Source organism: Onychostruthus taczanowskii, unplaced genomic scaffold (assembly GCF_017590055.1).
Source record: "Onychostruthus taczanowskii isolate IOZ18803 unplaced genomic scaffold, ASM1759005v1 scaffold127, whole genome shotgun sequence".
NCBI lineage: Eukaryota > Metazoa > Chordata > Aves > Passeriformes > Passeridae > Onychostruthus > Onychostruthus taczanowskii.
The window spans coordinates 1,164,833-1,188,121 of record NW_024498429.1 but is presented as its reverse complement, the minus strand read 5'-3'; the positions used below and the strand labels follow the sequence as shown (position 1 = coordinate 1,188,121).

Genomic DNA, 23,289 nt, shown 5'->3' with positions numbered 1-23,289 from the left:
CTCAGGAGCGGGGCGGGCCCGGCCCGGCCGCGCAGGGAGCCAGCGGGAGAGGAGAGAGCGGCGCCGAGACCCGAGTAGGGCAGGAGGAGAGCGTTACAGCCGCCACTGAGAACAGGATGCTTCCCTCTAGCGGGTTCTCTTTTCGTGAGCATGCTTCGTGTGGAAATATTGCTCCCTCGGTCGGACCCGGAGCCCTGCAGGCGGAGGGTGAAGCAGCAGGGAGGTGCCGCAGCAGGGCGGCTCAGCCGCAGCACCCCGCCCGGCCAGGGAAACCACACGGCAAAAATGGGCACTAAAGGGTCCCAGCTCACACACCGTAGTCACCACTGGGGGCATGAGAACCAAAGTTTCCTTTTAATGCTTGTGTCTTACCTTTATTAAAGGTGTTACAGAACAATAGCCAGAGCATGCCAGTTTGCTAGCAAGGAGGTTAACAGTAGTAGAGAACAAAAGAGGATAAACAACTTATTGACAACAGGTTTCTCTATTTCTTTCTTTGTTGTCGTCAGACAGTGATGCTGATTAAACAGTGAAAAATTGCCCCTGGAGGATACCAAAAACATTTCTTCTCCAAGTGATCCCAAGCTTTTGCTTCACAAACTCTGGAAAACTGTTTGGAAAAGTTAAGATATCACTGTCTCTTCAGGAACTTTCTTCCTTTTTGGATAGCTATCCACACAGTTTACAGACAAAGCAGGAAATCTTTTACCAAACATCAGTAAACTTGCATTTTCACAGTAACACTGGGGGGGCAAAAAAAGTCTGTATCTTGCTCAAAAGGGATGAAATGTAACCGAACAACCTACAGCTGTAGGTCTGATTCTTTAAACACATTCTAGTTTCCAGCTTACAGCAGAACCAGTCCAAAATGACAGAAGTCAGCTTACTTGGCTTCAGAGGACCTTACACAGTGAGTGAGGCAAATGTTACTAGGGCTGCACTTCAAAAATAGAGTGAAGAAGTTTTACTCATCCACCATACCATTTATTTTCTAGTATCAGTAGGTGACCATCTTTAAGGAAGTTGAGGGATAAGAATTGAGGAATATACCAGCTGCACTTTACAGATTAACAGCCACAGAAATAGAAAGCAACTATACAATCTCAGGGTTTCACAAAACTAGTTTCATTTGTAACACTTGACGCAACAAGATTAACTGCAACAAGTGAAGAGAGCTACATCTGTAAAGTGCTATTTTTGTTAGAAGTGGCTAAAAAAAAAGCACATCTACAACAGATTTGGGTACTCGGTGGTGAGATTGTCGATGTCCTCTAAAGTATTTCATTTCAAGCTCTGTGTTTTTTGATGAAATTGATGAGCCCATTTGTTGAGCTATCATGAGATGTCACTGGAGCATCTGACTCCAGTTCAGGCTCAATTTTCTTGGCAAGCTGTTTTCCAAGCTCAACTCTGCATTTATAAAAGCAGGAGAAGAAAGAAAAAGCAATGTTAGTGCTAAAAACTTATTTACTATAAGCCATTGATATTAAAAATAGAAGCCAGTAAAAAGTAACTTCCCACTGAACATGCTGTTTTACCCCTCAAAAATTACTGTTGAAGTATTCAACTCAGTGCCATTCATGAAAAACTGGAGTTCTCATTGTTCCTTAGCTGAGCAGGCAGCTCAAATTACAGGATATCTAAGAGAACATTTTGTTTTAGAAGTCAAGCAGAGTCTTTTCACCTCAGTATTCACTTGCATTATGCAGCCTGCCCCGGTGCAGAATGCACCCGGCTGGCTCCTGCTCACTGCTGAACATGACAGTGCTCAGAACACCCATCTGTCACCAGAACAATGATCAGCTGAGCTACAGCCGGGAAGCATCCCCAGCACCTGTCCAGCAGGTACAGTCCCACTGTCTAAGAACCTAGGATATTCCAACAGCTGCAAGAAATGAGGCTGGTGCTACAGCATCCCTACATTCCAGTTTTGGATGCCATTCTGGAATTTCATGTGAGGCAGCAAAAGCTGTACTTGCACCAACCACATTTTGATCTCAGAGGTTATAGCAGACATCAGCTTGTACTAGACACAGTCCACCATTTTCAGGTTCTGCTACAATATTTGATTATAGAATCAGCAGCACAGCTGATTTGATTATAGAATGTGGCAGCACAGCACCAAAGAATGCATACAAAGACTAAGAGCTTAATGCAAACTGATAGTCACACCTGTAGAGCAAGTGTACTCTTCAAAACAACCCCTCACACCATAGGCAGGCTGCACCTGAAAAATCTTATTTCCCAATTCCTCTAAGCCACACAGTATGTTCACAGTTCATATTACTACAGATGAAAGAACCTGATTAGCTCCTGACTAAATTTTTAAGTGACACAGTGACAGACTCCTCCAAGCTGCTGTTGCACACATGGAGCTCCAGCACAGCCCTCAGTCACAGACTGAGCGTGGATGAAACCAAGGGCTGCTGCATACACAGACCTCTGCCAGGAATGGTGTCTCTCCAGCACAGGAAAATTAAGAGGTAATCAATCTTTTGCTCATCAGATGCCACTCAACTGCCTACTAATCTAGAGGCAAAATAATTGTTTTTTCCACACTATAGGGAAAACATTTTCCTTCCCAATTCTCAGAGCAGGTGTTCAGCCTTCTTGACTGTTTTCTCACTACCGCATCTTTTTTACATTCATAGTATTTTTCTAAACTCAGAGGTCCATAGCCAAAATTGCTATTCTACAAGTCATTACGCATTATAGCATGGTAACCTATGCCCAGAAAATCTGTTCTCATTTATAACTATCCCATAATCATGTGCTTCAAGTATAAAACCCTTTGGATTGTCTTGTCTCTAACTCATGACAGATTCAAGAATCTGTCAAGACGTATACAAGAAACAAACCAAGGAAACTTACCCCCACTGGTCATAACTGTTAATGTCCCAGACAACTCCTTGAACAAATATCTTGTGCTCATACATGGCTACAAGCAGAAAGAGATTTATCAATAAACTCGATCTCAAAGTCTTCACTAGAATTCACAGATGAGAAATGTATTTACTTACCAATGATGGCTCCCAGGGTGAAGGGGTTGAGTTTTGTAAACATGATGGAATTGGTTGGTCGATTTCCCTCAAAGACCTTTCAAAACAAGAGATACATTGTCACCTACTATGTTGTAACAAGTACATCAGAAACTTGCAGATTTTGTCTTCTTTAGAATCCACACTGGACTACTTGCATTAGCAGCAAATACAAAGTCCTGAAAGCTTTAAAGGCCTTCAGCCATAAAATTATATCATTCCCATTTTTTTTCTTTTACAGACACAATGGAAAAATGTGTCTCCAAGCACCATTGCTGGCCAACGAGGGCTACAAGAAGTAACCAAAAAGTCACTGGCCCAGGGCAGTGCTGAGATAGCCCATGTTTTCTGGAAAGCCTCCAAGGCTTCAGAGCCAGAGTGCTGCTCGCAGCCTGCTCCAAGTGCCCCGCCGAGGTGCCACGGGTGCCACCCCATCCCAGCTGCCCTGCCACCCCCTGAGCCCCAGGCACCTTGTGGGGAAGGAGCTTCTCCAGAGCCTCCCCGCTCAGCCCGGCCGCCTGCAGCTCCTTGCGAGCCTCATCAGCCGTCTTCCCTTTCATCAAGGCCTCAGTCTGAGCAAGGAAGTTGGCCAAAAGGATCTAGCAGGGAGAAATAAACACAAGTTACCATTTGCATAGCTGGAATACTGGTACCTGGTGCTTGAGCCCACACCAAGAACTAGCATGACTTACAAGTCAGTTTTAGCACTGTGGCAGTGAAATATGTATCAGTTTTAATGCTATGGCAGTAAAATATGTATCAGTTTTAGCTATTGCTTCTTACTTCAGAGAGACAGGGGACTTAGTTACTATTACTACAGGTACTAAAGTACATGTATCCAAAGACAACCAGGACAGTTCTGCAGAATCCTGCTCCTGCTGAAGCTGGCAGCAAGCGTCCCAACGGCACCAGAGGAGCCAGGACTTCACACAGCCCTTTCACCCAGTATAAGCTATAATTTTATATCATTCTACACCATCTAATGGAAAGCCAGGTGCAAGGATTAGTCAAAGGCAACCCAGCTAAGATGTATTTACTCACCTGTATGCAGGAAAATGCCCAGAGTTTACCAAACACCAATCCCTACCAATGCAGTGCAAGGTTCTAATTTATTGCTGAATATCTAATGTTAGCCTGCAAATTTATTTGTGGTTTTGTCCTACCCAAAGACACTAAGTTTTTTACAGGCAAATTAAGCCTTTTCTCATCTTCTTTTGTAAAGTCATACTTGAAAATTTTCACCTGCATTTGGTCTTACTTGACAAAAGATTACTATTACACAATGCAAATAGCACTTGTAATCTGAAATCATGACAAGAGTGAAATTCAGTGACTAAAGATGCTTTTTATGAAGTATGTAGTAAATAGTTAACTTGAACATGTTCCCACCCTTGGAAGTTAAGAAAAATCTTAGTTCATTGAAAATCCTTAGTCAGATGATAAACTAAAAACTGGACAGGTTTATGAACCTTTTGTTGAAGGCCATCACCCCAGCCATACCATTACATTCACCAAATGTTGTTCTAGAATTTAATTCTTGAAAGCTTCCTCAGAGATGGTGCCACATGAGGTCTGAGAATTTGCTTCTTCCAACTCTCCAAGAACTATATTCCTTAAAATTCAAGGAATTTAAAACACTTAATTGCTCAACTCTTTGTAGCTTCAGTAGGCCCACAGGAAACAGCACTGAGCTGCCTCAAGAGCCGTCACTGCAGTTGCTTCAAGAATAAACATACCACTGCATTACATATTACATATAACTTGCAATTATAATCTAGATATTTTTAAATCTGTTGTGAATGTTGACAGAGCTTTTGTGTATAGTTTCAAAGGGACAGTTAGAAATATCACATACTGCAATACCAAGTAAGCTTCAGTGCCTTGACCCACAAGAAATATGGCACCCTGACAAAGAACTTACCTTGTGATGCAAGCCATTTCTGATGGGGTGCTGGGTCTGCACTGGGATCAGGAAGTCACAGGGAATCATGCGAGTTCCTGTAAAAAAAGCCAGGTAAGTAACTCTGCATCAGATAAGTATTAGAAAACCTTCACTTCTCACCCCATTTTCAGAGTTGCTGGCAGACTCAGTCATTTTTACAAGCTTTATAGAAGAGCATATTATTTGCAGTAAGGGGAAGTAACAACACAGCTCAGGAGTTTCAGCTTTGTTTGACCTCCTTATTGTAGTTAAAACCTGCATCTTGTACCCTTCACAAGCCACTGACTAAAAACCCCATAGCAATGAGAGCTATGTTAGATAGGAGCCCAACCTCTGAACAAGTGCAAACTCAGCAGACTCCTGCAGCCATTCAGACTTTAACTCCAGAACAAGGTATTTAACAGTTTGCTTACCTTGGTGAATGAGCTGGTAGAAAGCATGCTGCCCATTGGTGCCAGGCTCTCCCCACACAATAGGGCCAGTGCTGTAGTCCACACGAGAGCCTTTCTTGGTAATGTATTTGCCATTAGACTCCATATCACCCTGAAGAAGGAAAGGGCAGGATCACTCAGTTTCCATACATACTTCAACAACAATAAAATAGTGCTTGTTTATAGAAATTTTCTAAGCATGAGGGGTACAGCTGATTAATTTATGGACATCAAGGTAACAGTCATACGAGGAAAAGGTCTTTAAGTGAGGAAATAAGCCGATGTTGATCTTGGCACAGTCTCTGGAGGCAATTGATGACATGCAGCAAGTGACTGCAATTTTATCTCACACATGCATTGGGGATGCTGAACCAGGGCAGAATCTTATCTGCACTTGGCTGGAAGCTGTGCTGTGCCAAGCCCTACCTGCTGGAAGTAGGCGGCGAAGCGGTGCATGTACTGGTCATAGGGCAGCAGGGCGTGCGTCTCACAGCCGTAGCAGTTGATGTACCACACCCCCAGCATGGCCAGCAGAACCGGCACGTTCTTCTCCAGGGGGGCAGTGTGGAAGTGATTATCCTGCACCACACAAAGGAAAGTTACACTTCTGACAAAGCAACTGCCATCCCTCCCAACCCCTACATTGTTTTTATTGTTGTGTTGATCCAGTGTGAGCTTCCCACAAACTGTCATTTTAACATCATTGAGGAGGATGTGGGGAGCTGAACTTGAGAAATCAACATGCTTTCCATTTCCTTACTAACAACTTGTAAAGAGGAACAAATCTGAAATGGGCATCCCACACTCACCATCCAGTGGGCTCCTGCAAGCAGACTCTCAAAGTTGTCAAAACCTAACAATGGAAAGAAGTCAGTTTGTATTTACTATTACAACTCAAACTTGGTTTTTCCTATAGAGACAACTGTGAAACAGTTTCGATTCTTTGTATGCTGTAATGCTCCCAACTACTAATCAAGTTTAAAGCTTCACTTCACCTGATATTGCATCCCATAACCCAGACATCCACTTATGCTTAAAGCCCAGACTTCAGAGCAAGTCCAACTTCATGAAACATAATTCAAAAGCCTTTGCCTAAAATCCTCATTCCAGTTGATCAGAATGATCAACTAGAAGGAAAACAGAGGCCTTTAATACAGAGCCTACTTTAAGGCCACATAGTTCTTAGCAAGTTTGAATACTTAACAGCCAGTGGGAGACACATCTGCCAAAAAACCAGGGCAAGGCTAGCACAGCAGGGATTTCTGCACCGGTGTGAGGAGAAACAGCTCTAATAAGATATTCTCAAAGAAAAAGGCTATCCCTTCCTTCCCTGTTCTCGCTAACAATTCACCTGAGCTCTCCTTGGTTTGTAGTTAGGGTATTTAAACCTCCATTCACTTTCCCAAATGAATAGTTTCACTAAGGCTAGTCTTTCCCGAAAAAAACAGAAATCCTGATTCATACACAGCAATTGGAAGGTGAAGTGTTTGGACTTGAAGCAGCAGCTCTACCTACGGTCAGAGGCCAGCTGTGGGAGTTGAGAGGTTCTAAGAGGAAGAAGTGGAGATAGGCTGGCATGTTAGCAGTCAGCACCAAATCTATCTGACAGCACCAATGAACAGTTTATTGCAGATGAAACAGTAAGTGCCTGACTTGTTTATTTTGCTCTTACAATAGGTTTTTCTACACATGAAAACTCCTATTCATATAATTCCAAAAAAACACCAAACCCAATGTTATTCTTCTAACCCCAGTCTAAGGGAATTCTAACTTTTGCCTAGAAAAATAAATGACATTCTAGTTTTAGACTTTGAACAACTGAAAGCAGCGATGCGGGAACAAATGCAATCATCAGGCCCTATAGCCTAGACAAAGTACTGAAAACAAAAGGAATTAATAGCAGAAGGACATAGTTAACAACGAGCTAAACAGAGCTCATATGCAGAACCAGAGACAGGACTTTGGTGTTAGTGTGTGTGTACTTAAAGATACTAAATACCTTACTTCAAGTTTAGCAGTGTCAGACGTGAGGTCTGATTTTCAACACTGACACAGCTTTACATAAATCAGGCACTTTTGGCTATGTGACTAAAGCAATTCAATTTGACTGTTTGTCCCCAAGTATGGGGTAATTTCCAAAGCCCTATTTGCAGTACTAAAATACCGACATTTCCATTACATTCCAGATAATTTTTTAGCACCCACATCCAACCACTCAGAGCAGGCAGGTAAACAGTATTTGCCCCAAATCTGATTCACAATCCACTAATGTTAATGCACTCCATAGTTACATTCCTGAAGCAAACAGAGCAATTCTTGGCATGGAGACACCCCAGGAATACCTACCAATATGCAGGGCAATGGAGAGACCAATGGCAGACCACAGGGAGTAGCGACCACCAACCCACTGCAAACAAGAGATGGCTGAGATAGAGAAGTGCAAGGCTTTTACATTCAAACTATCAGAAAACAGCAGTATGTGTTTAGACTGTTCCCAGCAAAATCAATACTCTTTCTGGTGACAGTTCACTATATATATTTGGCATAGTCAGGGGGACCTGCACTTTACAGTGCACCCTAATGAATGCCTTTTTTAAGAGTCTGAAGTTACCCTACTTGTCCAATTTTTATAACATCTGTTAAGTAAATAGCTTGATTCCAGTTCACTTCCAAATCCTGAGTTTGTAGCTTACATAACTACTTTCATAATATCACTCCCATACAGGGAAAGCCTGCTTCAGCAAAATTCTGACACTTGGGAAAGGTAACATTCCAAATAACTTCTGAACAGCAGCTCATTTGTCAGGCAATTAGTCAATGAGACATACCAACCTGTTTCTAATTAAGTATAAGGACCAAGACTAAGGGCAGTATACTTGAAATATGCATCTGCCACAAAATCTCTGATCAGGCTCCCATTTCTGATGTCTGACCTTTACCACGCCTAGGTTATATACCATACACCAACAGGCAAATGTCACAGCTTATAATAACCACTTGCATAGAGCACTAAGTCAAGACTATCTCCTGTTACTAAACAGCTGATTAGACAGCCAAGAACATGGAAGACTGCTCTTCAGACCTTTGAGTGGAAGATTTTAACAGAATGGGTAAGAGTTCTCAATTTGCCTTTAGTTAGGGGTTTTTCAGGTATTCCAGTGCACTGAATACAATTCCTATAGTTTTGGAGTTGCTGCTTTAGAAACTGCTTTTGCAGTTTTAAGACATCTAGCTGGAATCCTCTTACTTGCTTCAGAAAAAGCTAACAGTTAACATCTACCACAATATCAGACATTTACTTACATCCCAAAACTCAAACATGTTCTCTGGGTCAATTCCGAAGTCTTTAACTTTAGGCTAAAATAAAGATGAAAAAACACCATCAGTAAAACCAACAGTCATAAAAAGCTTTACACCAAGCAAGCAAATACAAGTTTGATACATATAAAATAAACAATCCTACATCTATTTTTAAAAATGCATCGCATCCATCACAAAAATTACATTTTCATTTCCAGAAATAACTATCGCTACTATTAAAAATCAATGACATACATTCATCTTCTGATGAATCTAAGTGGCAATATAGTTAAAGCTGGACTGACACTCAGTTTACATTTAACAGAACCAAAATGTCAGTCCCTGACAACTTGTCAATGACTGCAGTGTTCTTTTAATTACTGACAATCTCTTACTTCACACTTTTGCATGAAGCACCAGATCACAGTGTGCTTAACATAAGCATTTTTCAAAGTGCCTGCATGATTTCAGCTCGTACCTGGAGTTCAGAATAACATTTCCTTATGTAACTGCATTCACACACAACTTAAGCAATTAGAGGTAAAACTCATTAATAACAAGTCATTTCAAACACAAGAGCTCTTGATTTCAAATTTAGAACTCTAGCAGAAGAAGAACACATCTATAATCAAAGTCCAGTCTTAGTATAGCTCAAAACTCTAGAAGCATTTCAGTTACTTGGAGAAGGAAAAAAAGGCTTCCATTCAAGAGGAATGCTAAAATTTGCTATTCAAGCATCTTAAAGGATAGGCTTCCTAACTAGATTTTAAGGTAAGGTTGCCTTAAAGGTACACAGGAAAAATTAACTAGATTGACTATACTTACAGCATTGGTAGACAAGGCAACAAAATGCTTGGCCACAGCTGAAGGCTTAATAAAAATAAACACATAGTTAGATCTAGAATGTTGACCATTTTAATTTCTGGTTATAAAGCTGTTCTGCTACCATTTAAACAAAATGCTGTTGGACTATCATCAGTTATTAATTTGAAATCATCTTATTCACATTCAGTGTGGGATTTGGCAGCACACCCAAAGAGAACATTCTGCTGATATTCCCATCAACCCCTCCAGCAGCAATCCCTCCAGAGAGGGCACATCCTCTCCTTCAGTGTGTTACCATCCTGGACACCACCACCACAGCCCTGGAGCAGATGGAGCTCAATGTACACCCACCACCCTTCCAGCCAGGGGCAAAAAACCAAGACAACTGGAATTAATGACAAATGCCAAGCTCCAAAGTCAGACTTCAGTCTTTCAGAAGGTGTTCTGATAAAGATGAGTTGTGTGAACAGTAGTCTAAGGAGGAATTTCAAAGCTCAGCTTTCAAACTGAGTACAGCTACCCTAACAGGAACAGGTCACAGACCATCTTAATTACCTGAACAGGCAGTATCTGCTTTATTCCTTTAAGAGTTTGAAATAGGAGAGGAATGAGCCAAATACAAGGTTTCTATTCATAGCACAACCATCTGCCATAGAAATGTCAGTGTATTGCTCCAACCATAGCTTCATTTCTAGTTTTTAAAGATTTGGCAATAATTTAAAGGTAGTGCCACATGCACTAGTCTTTTTTTTCATTACTAGTAGTTTTACCAAATTATTGATTAGCTCTAAGGCAAACACTACACTCTATTACTTAACAGGCAAGATTTGGAGGAACAATGCATGAGAACCATTTATAATGAAAAACTAGTGGGTTATCACTTTGATTGGACAAAATAGTCTATCATTACCAAAGCACTGAAATGATCTAAGTACATCATTTGCTAAGCTTTTGTTTGGGCTGTTACTGGCTCTGCTCCAAAGCACACAGAATGACCAGGAAGAAATTGCACAACAAAAACTGCTGCATTCTGTTACTCAAGCTACACATCTCAGACTTACATCATTAGCAGCACGCAGGAACCACTCTTTGGCTGTTTCTGCATTAGTGATGGTTTCCTGCGTGGTGAAGGTCTGCACAGTGGAAAACAAGCAAATAAGTAAAACAGTGTTCTTAGCATGGAAACAACTTCAGGTTACTAAAGCATCACATGTTCAGATAACCAGAGCAGAGTGATTCTACGTGTTCATAACACACAGCTGCTGCCAGATTACAGAAAAAAGCAACCTTATGAATCCAGTAAACACTACTATTGCTAGATTTACCCACCTAGTTTTAAACTATTCCCCATCTCCTCCTGCCTTCCCATTCCCCAAACTGTTTTGCAAAACCTTGAGACTAAAGTCTTCTACTTTAGTCTTTTACTAACTTTAGTCTTTTACTAAAAAATTAAAGTTTTACTGTTCAACTGAAAACAAATTAATTGAACATTTAAACAGGATAACCCAGCTGTACTGGTCTATTGTTTTTCTATTCCTACTTTTTCATGGAAGAGCACTCATTTCTGCCAAGACTCTTGTTATAATTTTTCTTTTGCTGATTAGAGGAAAACATTTTCCTGCTTTATGAAGTGTGCACAGAAGTTCAGTCATGCAGTTTTGCAAGTATCTACAACCATTCTGATTTACTCAGCCATCAAAATTTAGCTTTAAGGGTGAACACTAGATTCATCCTACTCTCATCCATCTCCAGAAATACTTCATTATGAAACATAAGCCTGTTATGGAAAGAAAAAAATGCCATTCATCCTCTTCCAAATATATCCAATTAGCTAACTACAGTCTGGCAAACAAACTCAAGTGTTACTTTTTCAATCTGGCAGTTTTCTAAGCCTTTGAACCGTGATCCCTGGACTCAATTATTCCAAGTGACCATTAGTATTACTGTGTGCAATTTCATTATTACTCCATAAGCTGTTGCTCAGCTGCAGCAGTGCCAAGATAAGATAATGAGCACCGTGCAGAGCACAGCCAGCACTGCACACACGTTAATTTGCTGCAGATTGTCTCCAGCAGCAGAAAGGTTCTACTGTGCTTTACAAACCAAGGCAAGCCAAGTTACGTAACCATGAAGTTTGTCTCCACCTCTTTGCTCTGCTCAGACAGAGGCATTCCCCAGAGGGAGAGGGCTGCTGACAATTACTGCTTACAGAGTAAGTGCTTAGCAAGGCAAGACTTAAAGGCAGCTATGCAGTCTGTAGTCAGAAATAGGTGTCATCTCATGAAGTACCAGCAGGCTATCTTTACCTCTTTAAGTAAAGCAGCTTAGCATTTATAGTGCTCAAGGAACTCAACATTTAAGTTATTTAGGTGAAGGTATTGTGACTTCCCTGTAAAATGGAGATTCTTAAAGTACATGCAATTCACTAATGCAAAAAACCAGAACATTTAACAAGTACACTGTACTTTAACATAAAGGATCAAAAGTCCTTTAGGAATGAAATAATGACCAGAATTTCAAAGAAATAATTACATTGGATCCTACATTCCACCTACAGAGAAATTCAGTAAAATAAACTTCTGTGAATAAAGCTAAAACTTGCATAGACTGAGAAATAAACCCCAGACAACATGAAATTGTTCATGCATCTTATTTATGTTAAGTAATTCTCAGCATTTGACTTACAGATCCCCAAGTATTTCAGCAGCAACACAACCTTGTACTGCAAGTTTAGAAAGAATCACAACAGGCCTGTTTAGAAATAATCCACACTACATGTCCCTGATCTAGCTATTCCTGTGGACAGCCCTCTCTTCTGACCAAAGACTTTATCAGCAGAGCAAGCCAAGGCAGTGCTTGTATCAGACATACCTTTGATGCAATGATGAAGAGAGTAGTGTCTGGTTTGAGTTCAGCCAGGGTTTTGGCTATATGAGTACCATCAATGTTGGATACAAACCAGACACGAGGGCCTCCCTTGGAATACGGTTTCAGGGCTTCAGTTACCATCAGAGGGCCCTGGATAGAAGCCACAATTAGATTTTATCCTCACTGTAAGAATGTACACAAAGATGGGCAGGGTGTATAGAAGTCAGGGGCTTACCAAGTCAGAGCCACCAATGCCAATATTGACCACATCAGTGATTGCCTTTCCAGTGTAGCCTTTCCATTCACCACTACGGACCCTCTGTGGCAAAAAAAAAACCCCAGCAAAACAAAACAAAAGACACAATTACTATTTTATACTTACACTAAAGCTACTGATGCTAACCCAAGACCAGGAAACAGGCTTTGATTTCAGGTATTGTTGTAGAATGTTGCCAAAAACAGCTTTCAAGCCTCTAGACTTTAAGGCCTACATTTAGAGTCACCTTCCTAGCTAGACATTGTGTTATGTCTAAGATAGAAGTAAAAACACACTGCAACATGGAACACTTAATGAAGTTAAAACTCTCCCCCTACTGTGTGAACTGCTGTAGCATTTACAGCGTTTGCTAAGGCAAGAGATAGCTATCCAAAAATGATAAAATCTTGGGCATTAAACTATGTGCAACAAATATTTAAACCTGAAGCTGTTTAAGTGCCTTTAATTAGAAAGAGCTTCACTAACTAAACTGGAAGACAGTATGAATAAAGCCACAGAGATAAGAGATTTAGTGGCAAATGAAACATCCTCAAAGCTTCTCTCTTGCAAGTATGCTTTGCATTAGGATTTATTTCTGGGCTGCACCTTAACAGCACATGATCTAAGTTCCTGCTCTATTCCTGTTCTTTAAACATCACTGTTTTGGAACTGAAAGTCCCAAAACAAAATTCCAATCATTAACTAAAACTCTACATTGAATTTTGTCCATCATCTACCACCTATGCATTCCATCTGTTCCAATCACAAAAGCAATCTTTCTGGTATCATCAATACTTCCAAGTACATTCCCCAGTTCTAAAGCAATTTTTCTACACAGCACTTAGTTATGCTGATACTTGCTCTCCTTTGCTACAAATGTTTAAACTTTCCATTTTTCCAAACAGAAAATCCACTTTTAGTAACAGCATTCCTGCACCCCATAGATACTGCCACAGTCTTAAAATCCCATCTGCTAAGTCAACTGAAACCAGCATCTTTGTTAATATTTTTAAAGAAACTGCTTAACATTACTTTTATTTTGCACAGAAGATACATCTGCATGAAAGTGATGTTCACAGGTTCTGATAATTGAAATCATAGAGCAAACAAGAGGATGGCACCAGTGAAAACTCTTGTTTTGCACTACCAAAACCTTAATCAGCTAGAAATTCTACAGTGCCAGACAGCACAGAATTTTCACGGCCATTCAACTCTCACAGCATATGAATGAAGAACCAAATCCACACCAACTGGTGTCAGTTATTGTGGTTTTGGCATTTATCATTAAGAACAGAACAGAATGCAAGCTCATTCTGCATAGGTTAGAAGTATGAGTTGGCAGTGAAACAGGGCACTACCACCAGGCTAAGGCTCACAACAGGAACCAAGCAGGTCCAGGTCCTCACAGCCTTGTTTAAAATGCATTAAAACTACCCAGGGGGGTATTCTGCAAACAGAATAGAATCAAAGTAATTTGACCTAAAACCAGAAGACCCTTAAGAAACTATTTAAGTAGAGCATAATCAAATTGCAATTGAACTGGGAACTTCTACCTCTCTCCTGACTTTACACAAACGTTAAGAGGCAGTTTCTACCTGGTGCAGGCAATTAGCTGAAAAATTAGCAAGAAATAAAGTAATATTTGAATGGTACTTAATGATTTACAAGACTTCCAAAGTACACACAAGATTACTGCTGAAGGAGTAAAATCTAGGAAGGCCATTAAAGAAAAACTCAACTGGAAACAGGGAGAGAAAAGTGAATCAATAAAACCAGCTCCAACTCCATGCTTGAGCCAGAGCTATTGTAAACCTCAAAGAAGGACACTATAATTCACGTGACCCAATCTACAATCAGTGCTTCACAATCCACATCTAAGAACCTGGTGGGTATAAAACAAATACATAAAAAATAAGCTGTGGTGGTACTATACCTGACAGAAGTGTTTCATTTTGTCCAACACTTTGTTTACTTCTGGAACAACATCCTTCCCATCCACGAGGATTGGCACATTGGAGCGATTTCTCAGAGCAATGTGAAGCACAGCTCGGTTCTGAAACAAGGGGAAAAAAACCAAGATGAGGCTCTTTCCAAATTACACCCCAGGGTCTCAGATGCCTCATCCACAAGGCAGTACAGTCATCAAGATTTAAAAACCCTTTAGATTAACTGGAATTAGTAGAGCAGTATTTTCAGTGTGTGTGCATACAAGCATCAGTGGCTACCTCAATCACCCTCTCACTTCAACTCAGTGGAGGGAGCTTACAACAGCACAATATGCAAAGTAATAGTCTACTTGGGAAAAAAAGGCTCAAAATCCCTTTAAAAGCATTTAGAGCTTGAGGTTCACAATCCAGCAATACTCATGACCCAGTGATCTTTATTTTGGCATGCTCTAGGTATACAAGAATGAAATTATTTCTTATTGATGACAATACTAAAAAAAATCAATTACAACAAGCATCTGAAGTTATTTTCTCAGACATCTTCTCAATTATCCTGAGTACTCCATTTAATATAGGAAGAGAAATAATTTAAACATTTGACAACAAAGGATACAATAGCCACATCCCTCTATCCACTGCCTACAATTAAATGCTGCCTGAACACTTGCACACCAAATATATGTAGCAGTTGTGCTAGAAGAAAAAATCTTAGCATGCATGATTTATGTTACTTCTCTACAGCTGCACATAAGTCAAAGCACCAAAATCTGCCCTGTGGTTCAGCTGTTTAAGAGCTTAACAGTTTTAATCCAGAATGAAGGAATTAGTCAATACTAATGAACAAATTAAAAAATTAGTCTGCTGTACCTCATTGTTCCACAATGAGAGGCACTGTGAGACAAAGACAACACAGACAATATGAACTGTCAAGTTATGATTTAAATACCAAATGCTAATTCAAAAATCATTGAGTTTGTGGTTACTGACTTGGAATATAAAAAACCTCTTTCACTTGCTAATTAAAGTATACCCACTCAAATTTGGGGTGAACAGAGAATTTTTTTTTTGCAGCACTCAGCCACGGAATGGTATTTGGTAAGTACTGCTCACTATCAGGCTTGAAGGATGCTTTGTCTAATTAAGAGGAGGTATACTTGACCTGATCACCTGATCTCTATGGTTAAGCAGAAGTATTCTCTGAACACCATGCAGGCTATACAGACTGTCCCCATGATGAGTGATCAGATGAGTTACTTTGTAATGCTCTTTGCACCATATCAAGCTCCAAGTTTTAACTTGTCTGGGACAAACACCTGGCAGTGACACACATGGGTGCACTGTAAAGAACTTCCACATAACCACACATCATGCAGCCAATGCCTGCAGCACCAAATACAGACAAGTCTAAAATACTTCAGACAAATATCCAAAGAATGTTCTAAAGCAGATCAAGAGTAGTGGACGAGTCAGTTCTTGCCATCAAGAAGCTCCCTCCTGTCTTACTGCTTTAGGTTTATTCATGCTGTTTGACAGCATCCTGCTTATCATCTGGCAGCTTCACATTGTCCACATGCTCCTATTCCAGAGCCAAACCTGATCTGATATTCTACACAAACAAAAATTAGGCAAACCCCATCTAAGTCAACTTCTTAATTGGAAGGAAGTAATTGAGAAACAGCCTGATAAGAGAAGAGGTGTTTCTAGACTTACATGATACATGAAGTGGTATCGAGACAGTAGGAAAAGAGGGAGCTAGCAGCAGAAGCCAAACAGAGTCTGATATTGTGTTTAGGTGCTTTCTGTGCAAATTGCACCCTTCTGACACTTCAACTGCTACACCTGCTCTCACTACACAATTGAGGAACAACTCCATAATACAGTCAGAGATGGGCTAACTCTGTAATAATTTGTGTTACATGCGGCTAGTGAAAGGCAGTATGAGACAACGCAACCCTCCAGACAGATTTAAGACTCCTCACCCTCTTTCCCTGCTTTCTTTTTTCAGTAGCTACATCTGCGAATTGAAGGCATTAGTACAGAAGGAGCAGGAACCACTTCTCCAGTGAAACTGTATTTGTTTCTGTCTGTGCCTTTTCACAAACATGAATCATTCACAAACAATACAACGTCCAACTGCTGAGTTTAAGCAAACAGCTTGTGCAATAGCTAAAACAGTCAATAGCCAAGTCAAAGGAACTACTGGTTTCTCTGGATTTGTCTCAAACATACTAAGTAGCTTTAATTTTTAATGCAGACTAATTAAACCCACTGCACTGTAGAGTTCCCAGTTTTCATCCTGTTTTTAATACCAGAAAAAGTACAGTTGGCTTTCTATGTTTTAGTAAAGACTTAACCATAACTAGGAACCTTCATATTTACAAAAGGAGGAAGGTACTCATCCTCTTACTGAAATACATGGCTAATTTCCCAAGACTGTTTATAGACTCGACTGTTAACAGTACTGAAAGACAAGCAGCACCACAGCCCAAGAGAGAAGGTCTTAGACAATCCTCCCTTCACACTGTTTAGGCAGTTTACTAAGCTTTATGAACACTAACACTAGGCAAAAGCATGTAAGGGATATCTGGAATGCAATACTCTGCTCCATGTCCTTTGCAAGGTCTAACTCATCTTCCACTCCACAAAACAGGGAAGAGGGGAAAAAAACCCACCAAAATCCCTAAAATAAGATGTCCTGAAGGAAGGAGGTATTTTTAGTAAGAGCCACAAAATTTTCTCTTGAAGTAGTGCAGCAAACACTACAACCACTCTGGATTTCAAAAAGTATTTAAAGTAAGTTTTTTCAGACTTTGCTTACACAGATGCATAAACATCCATAATAGGCACAACTTAAGTGGAAAGAACCATGGACAGAAATAGCCTTACCTCAGTGAAGTTGATCTTCTCTCCACTAAACATGCGCTCTCTGGCACTTTCCACACCCCTTGACTTTGCCTGAGAAAGGTAAATATAGATTCCTCTTAAAATAGTGGAAGTCCACACAAATTACAAAGGTCCAGCTACATTAAAGAGTATGAACATTTAACACAAGACAGGAAAACAAAAATTATGACAGATTGAAAGACCACTAGATTTTAGGTAAAAAAAAAATTGTTTTCCTTTTTCAAGGAGAATATTATTTTCCTTTTTCAATGCAGATATGCATTGAAAAACGGCTTTGTAACTCAGGGCTAGATGACAATGCAAGAATTTGAATCCTGCCAAGACTAGTAAACAGATGCCTTTTAACTTATATGTTAGCTGGTGTTTAAAAACAGTGCTAGAATAGTGAGTGGCAGGTAAAAGTTATTTTGTTTATTAATGCAAGATTTTAAATAGTTACCAGTTCAATCAGCATTTTCATCACTTCTTCTGTAACAAGGTTCTTGGAGTAATCCAGCAAGATATCCCCATGGTCAGTATTCAGGGTCAAGCTGTCAAAACCAACAGGTTGTTTAATTGTACGTTCCTGAGGGGTGACTGTTTTAAGGAAGACAATGGTAACTCAGCTATAGATTACAGAAATAATGGGAATCCTAATTAGATTAAGTTAGTAAAGAAGAGTGACCAATTTGCCCAAAAAGTTTCATAAAATGACTGCTGTTTAAAAACCATATTTTTCACAATCTGAATTACAGTGTCCACTTTCTGCTTGTGAAAACCCAAACACAATTAAGTATATTTGATGCACAGTTGGACAATCACATATTGTTTCCACCAGCATTCTCTAGCAATAATCAGCCTTTTCCTAATGTATTATCAGTAAAGAGCTTTTCACATTCTTCTGCTGCTGGAAAATTAAACTGTCTTCCTACAGGTCCTGTCATTCTTTCACACAGAGTCTTGAACTAGCCTAATTAAAAATCTATACAGCATCATGAACAGAAATATTGCCAACTACTATGCAGAATTAAACCCCATTTGTGCATGGTTTAGTCTCATAGTCCTCATTGATTCAGTGGAGGTCTCCAAATTATTTAACAAACAATCTGCAAGCTACAACCTAACTAACAGTCAAAATACAGGCACTTGTATGTTCACATCTGAGAGGAAACACAGCAATGGCAGCCCAGCAGAAACCAAGTGAGCTCATTTGCATTTACTATCCTTGTGTCTATGTGACAGGTTCTGTAGTTCCTCTAGTCCTTTACAATATTGTTTTACCAATTTCTTCTTTGCAATAATTTCCAACTGAATCTACAGAATTACTCTAACTAAAGAGGTGAATTCTTTAAGTCAGCCTTGAATAAAAGCACATCTTACTCTCCCTGTTGCTCCACACATACCCCCAACAGGAAACTGCAGCCATGTAAATTCTCAGTGTTTCTGCCCTGCTCATTGTTTCTCCTGCTGCTTCTTTCTCAATACCTGAGCAGAGAAACATGCTCTGTTATTTCAGCCACCACACATACCAGAGACTTCGCAGGGACACACCACAGCATAATTGCTATTCATACATAATGTGACAGGGCAGGCAAGACTCAAAGGAAGAATGGAGCTGAACTCACAATAACAGTAGTAACCAGCAAGGCCTTAACATTTCAGTGGTTTCACTTACTGTTAGCTTCATTAACTGTTCATTAACAGTAACATTCTTCTTATGGTCTTAAAGTGTGAATAAGGAAAGGAAGGTGTCTTCAAGCACAGCCTTAAAACCATGTTTCTTTAGTAAGTGAGAACACAGACAAGTAAGGAAAAGCAGTATCAGTGCTGTTAACCACCATTCTCCTCAGCAGGCTGCCAGCAGTAATCCTGAAACCCTGACCACCCAGCACCAGGATCCCTGGAATATGGCTACCTAGTGGAAGGACTGGATTGGCTCATCTACCACAATTGTTACTCAGATACAGCACGGAAGAAAAAAAAAGAACAAGTCTTCGATATTTGATGCAATTTATTTAAAGACATCTCAGACTTGAACACATGTCACTGAAGATACAGCAAGACCCTCAGCATACTAACACTTCTTCAGTTTAGAGAAGCAGAACTCTTGAAATTCTCCTTCTAAATTAAACTGCAGTTGATAGCCTCTCCCAGTGTTCTACTCCATAAAGAAAAGGATTTAATATTTACTTGAAGTGTCTTCCACCTACAAATCATTACTTATATATATGAATGAAAATCAACCTCACTATACCTAGAAGACAGTATCTCATCAAATTATGGCTGGATTCAAGCCACTGCTCATTTGAAGAAACTGCAGAAATGTGCTACCCAAGACTGTCCAGGCAAAACCAAATCAAGTAATGGCTAACAGATTTAACTTCCCACACACAAGGTGGAGCATACAGTGTACAATGTAATCCTGTGTTAAGCCCTTATAGCAAGGGATCCATCCACCCTCTGTTAAAACAGAAGCCCCAAGCCCTGCAGCTGAGCTGTGCTCTGCCCAAGTACCCACTCTGCAATGCAGAAGCTCATGGCAGTGCTGCTTGTGGGGGACAAGAGCCCTGTCACGTAGGCCACAGCCACCTGGAAGTGATGCAGCCCTTAACCTGCAGCATCTCCATGATTTCATTTCCCACCTCATTCTCCATTTACACTTACTTTCCAATTACTCTTATCCTTGACAATGAACAAGCTAAGTGGCAGGAGTGCCATTCTAACACTTGGTATCTGCACCAGAGGTACCTTTATCAGCACCCAGACATCTCTTACCCGCTGAGTTTATGATGGCTGCATCATATCTCTTCTAACCCTTTCAAAACCAGCAGTTTCCAGTGAACAACCCATGTTGATAAGAATTCCTCTCCTATTAGGCCTTATCTTACCACCTTGGGTGGCAAAAAAGGCAAAGATCTCTTACAGGTGTGGCTACACTCCTTACCAGGAAAACAGCACATACAAATTCTGAACTAGGGAAAAAAAATGGCCAAAAAGGAAGAAAGGCTCTTTTGTATATATATTTGAGAGGATGCAGTCAGTAAGTATAAGGTTCTTCCAATAATATTAAATAGACACTTGTGCCCAGATATAAAATATTCAGATTAAAAACTATTCACCAGTCTGAAATTCCTCCAGAACCAGTATCAGGAAGCACTTTCACCTGGGTAGAGTTTCTCTTTTCCTTCTAAAGGAAGGAAGTCAATAATTTTACAACAATATCTAGCAGAACTAAAGATGTTCATAAATCTTAATTTCATGTGAGGGAAGTTGAAAACTACACAGGACCACGTGGCCAAACCTCCAGACTACAGTTTTCAACATATATTAACTATAATCCTCCTGCTGATCTGGCTCAGAGCAGCCAGCACTGGTAAGAGTACTAGTGAAGCTATCAGCTCTGCAACTGTACTTTGCTATGAGGAAGTTCTCCTGGACTACAATGAGATGGCTTTGCAGGAATCAGGACTGAAATAATTAAAAGAAAGGATTAAGAGAGATGAAGCAAACTGAAGACACTTCAACTGTTTACTTATGGGGCAGCACAAAAGGACATGAATTAGAGGAGCTATTTGAAATAAATAACCTCAGTAAAGACCATTTCACCAAAAAATACTGGAGATAAGGAAAACTTGCAATGGGAACCAAGTCCATTAGTAAGGATCTACCAGAGTTAATAAGATATTACTGATTCATTTCTTAAAAACATAAAAAGTCCTGTTAAAAGGGCTCAGTACTCAAAAAATTTAACATAATTTTTCCATCGATTCAAATGATATTTTATCTCACATATATATGATACGCAGGACTTCATATACAATCTTTGAATACAATCTAAGAATTTTCTAATGAGCTCAAAAGGGGAAAATACCCCCTTTATGCAGGACAGCAATGAAAAGCTTGATGCACGCAACAAGTCTTATCACAACACTCTAGAATGGAAGTCAGTTTATCTCTATTACACAGGCTCACTTTAAAACTCAAATCTGGGATGCATCTCATAATATTAGACTTTCCCGACTGCTGCTGCAGCACAACAACGTAACCACACACGTGCCTTCTCAGCACGGGCTCTAGCGAACAGAAAATACGTGTCCCACTTTACAAGATGAAGGCGTTATCACGATGCCTCCACTTGTTACTTCCTCCTCTCCGCGCTGCAAGGCACTCGCTGCAGCGGCGATCGCGCGAGCAAGGGCGGGCTCAACTCCTCAGCACCCCCGCTGCCGGCTCAGGGCAGGGTCGTACGGGCCGAGGGGGCTCAGGGGGAAGCACGGCCCCTCGCGATTTTATCGCGGAGCTTATCGTGACTAAGCACGGCGTGCGAGAGGCTGCGAGTGCCGCCCCACAGTGCGGCTGTGCGAGCGCAGCGGGCGCTGTGCTGCCCGGCACGTACCCTGCTGCAAGGATGAGTCAAGGGCAGGCGGCGCGGCCGCCCCTCGTGGGCTGCGAGGAGCTCTCCCCGCCCGCGGCCCAGCCCCCCCGGCGCATGTGCCCGGGCCGCCATCGGCCTCGCACGGCCCGGCGCGGCCCCGCCGTGGCGGGCACAGCACCGCGGGCGCCGCACCGCGCCCCTCGCGGCCCCGGTGCCGCGGATCCCCGGGCCTCGTACGCGGCACCGCCCGGGCGCGGCAGCCCCAGGGCCCGCGGCCGCTGCCCCGCTCAGCCGTGGGGCCGCCCGGCCTCACCTGAACTTCTGGAAGCGATCCTTGTCGGCCTCGAAGAGCTGCCGCAAGACGAGCTTGGAGGAGTTGGCCTTGTGCCACTCCACCAGCTTCTTGAAATGGGGGTCGCCAGACAGCGCCATGTCCGCGGGATGTGCAGGCAAGGCGGGATGAACCGGGCAAGGCAGCAGAGCTCTCGCCGCCGCTTCCGCTTTTATAGCGGCGACGCGGCCTCCTGCGGCCGCCCCGCCCCGGCCGGGCCCGGCCCGGCCCCCTCCCCTCCCTCCGCCGTGGGATTCCCTCCGTGCCGCGCCAGACGGGGGAGGAGCGGCCTGCGGGTCCCTGCGCGGGGGCGGCGGCGGCGACGACTGGAGCTGGAGCGGGAGCCGGAGCTGGAGCCAGAGCCGAGGATGAGGCCGAGGCGGGAGCTGTGGCCGGGGGCCCCTGGGAACGCGCAGCGCTCCCGGTTGTACCTCCCGTGTGAGGGAATCGCGGTGTCCCCCGCCACGGCGCAGCGCTCCCCGGGGCCAGTGTCCGCCCTCGGCTGTGCGGGGCCGCTGCTCGTGCGGGTGCGCGGTGAAAACACCGTCCCTTGTCGGGCTGGTTTTACCCCGGGCCGGTCCGCGGCCGGTCCTGCGGCAGCGCTCGGAGGCGGCCTCAGCACCGGCTGGGACAGGGCTGCGTGACACTCGCGCCGCGACAGCCGCGCACCCCGGGGCAGCGGGTGCCGCCCTGGGTGCCGGACCGCTGCCCGTGTCCCTGCATCCCAGACCCCTGCCCGTGTCCCCGGGTGCCGGACCGCTGCCCGTGTCCCTCTTGCCCTCATCCCTGCCTGCCACCCCTTCCATCACAGCTGGCTGAGCTCTGGGCAGGCCAGGGCAGGCAGAGCAGCAGCTGTGCCATCCTTGGGGGCAAAAGCTGTTCTGGGCATAAAGCAGGATGTTGTTTAAACATGGGTGTATAAAGGAGTTTGTCAAATTCCAGAGATTGCATTCTGCAGCTTAGGGGAGCAAATCCCAGTGAAATCATGTTTTAAGTACCTAAGCCCCTTTATGGATCTGGGCCCAAATCAGAGTTACAGAGCATGAACTTGACTCAGAGCACTAAAATCACAGCCCAAGTCTTAAAGCTGCAGA

General features: G+C 42.3%; 1 protein-coding gene across 1 annotated transcript; it reads right to left on the bottom strand.

The window, feature by feature from the left end:
- Positions 1-347: 347 nt before the first annotated feature.
- On the bottom strand, positions 348-23,016 carry GPI (glucose-6-phosphate isomerase). Its single transcript, XM_041396249.1, has 18 exons — positions 22,178-23,016; positions 17,950-18,040; positions 17,493-17,561; positions 14,594-14,713; positions 12,640-12,723; positions 12,408-12,554; positions 10,598-10,669; positions 9,537-9,581; positions 8,715-8,768; positions 7,758-7,818; positions 6,221-6,264; positions 5,838-5,990; positions 5,394-5,523; positions 4,960-5,036; positions 3,509-3,637; positions 3,021-3,096; positions 2,872-2,938; positions 348-1,410 (listed from the first exon to the last, which is right to left on the bottom strand). The coding sequence occupies exons 1-18, from the start codon at positions 22,999-23,001 to the stop codon at positions 1,287-1,289; spliced, it is 2,367 nt and encodes a 788-aa protein (XP_041252183.1). The 5' UTR covers positions 23,002-23,016; the 3' UTR covers positions 348-1,286.
- Between the last annotated feature and the right edge of the window lie 273 nt (positions 23,017-23,289).

Coding starts and splice junctions, on each gene's coding strand:
- GPI (XM_041396249.1), bottom strand. CDS start 23,001: ATGGAAGGGGTGGCAGGCAGGGATGAGGGCAAGAGGGACACGGGCAGC. Junction 17,562..17,949: donor TGAAAATGCTGATTGAACTG/GTAACTATTTAA, acceptor TACCTTTCTCAG/GCAAAGTCAAGGGGTGTGGA. Junction 8,769..9,536: donor TTGCCTTGTCTACCAATGCT/GTAAGTATAGTC, acceptor TCTTTATTTTAG/CCTAAAGTTAAAGACTTCGG.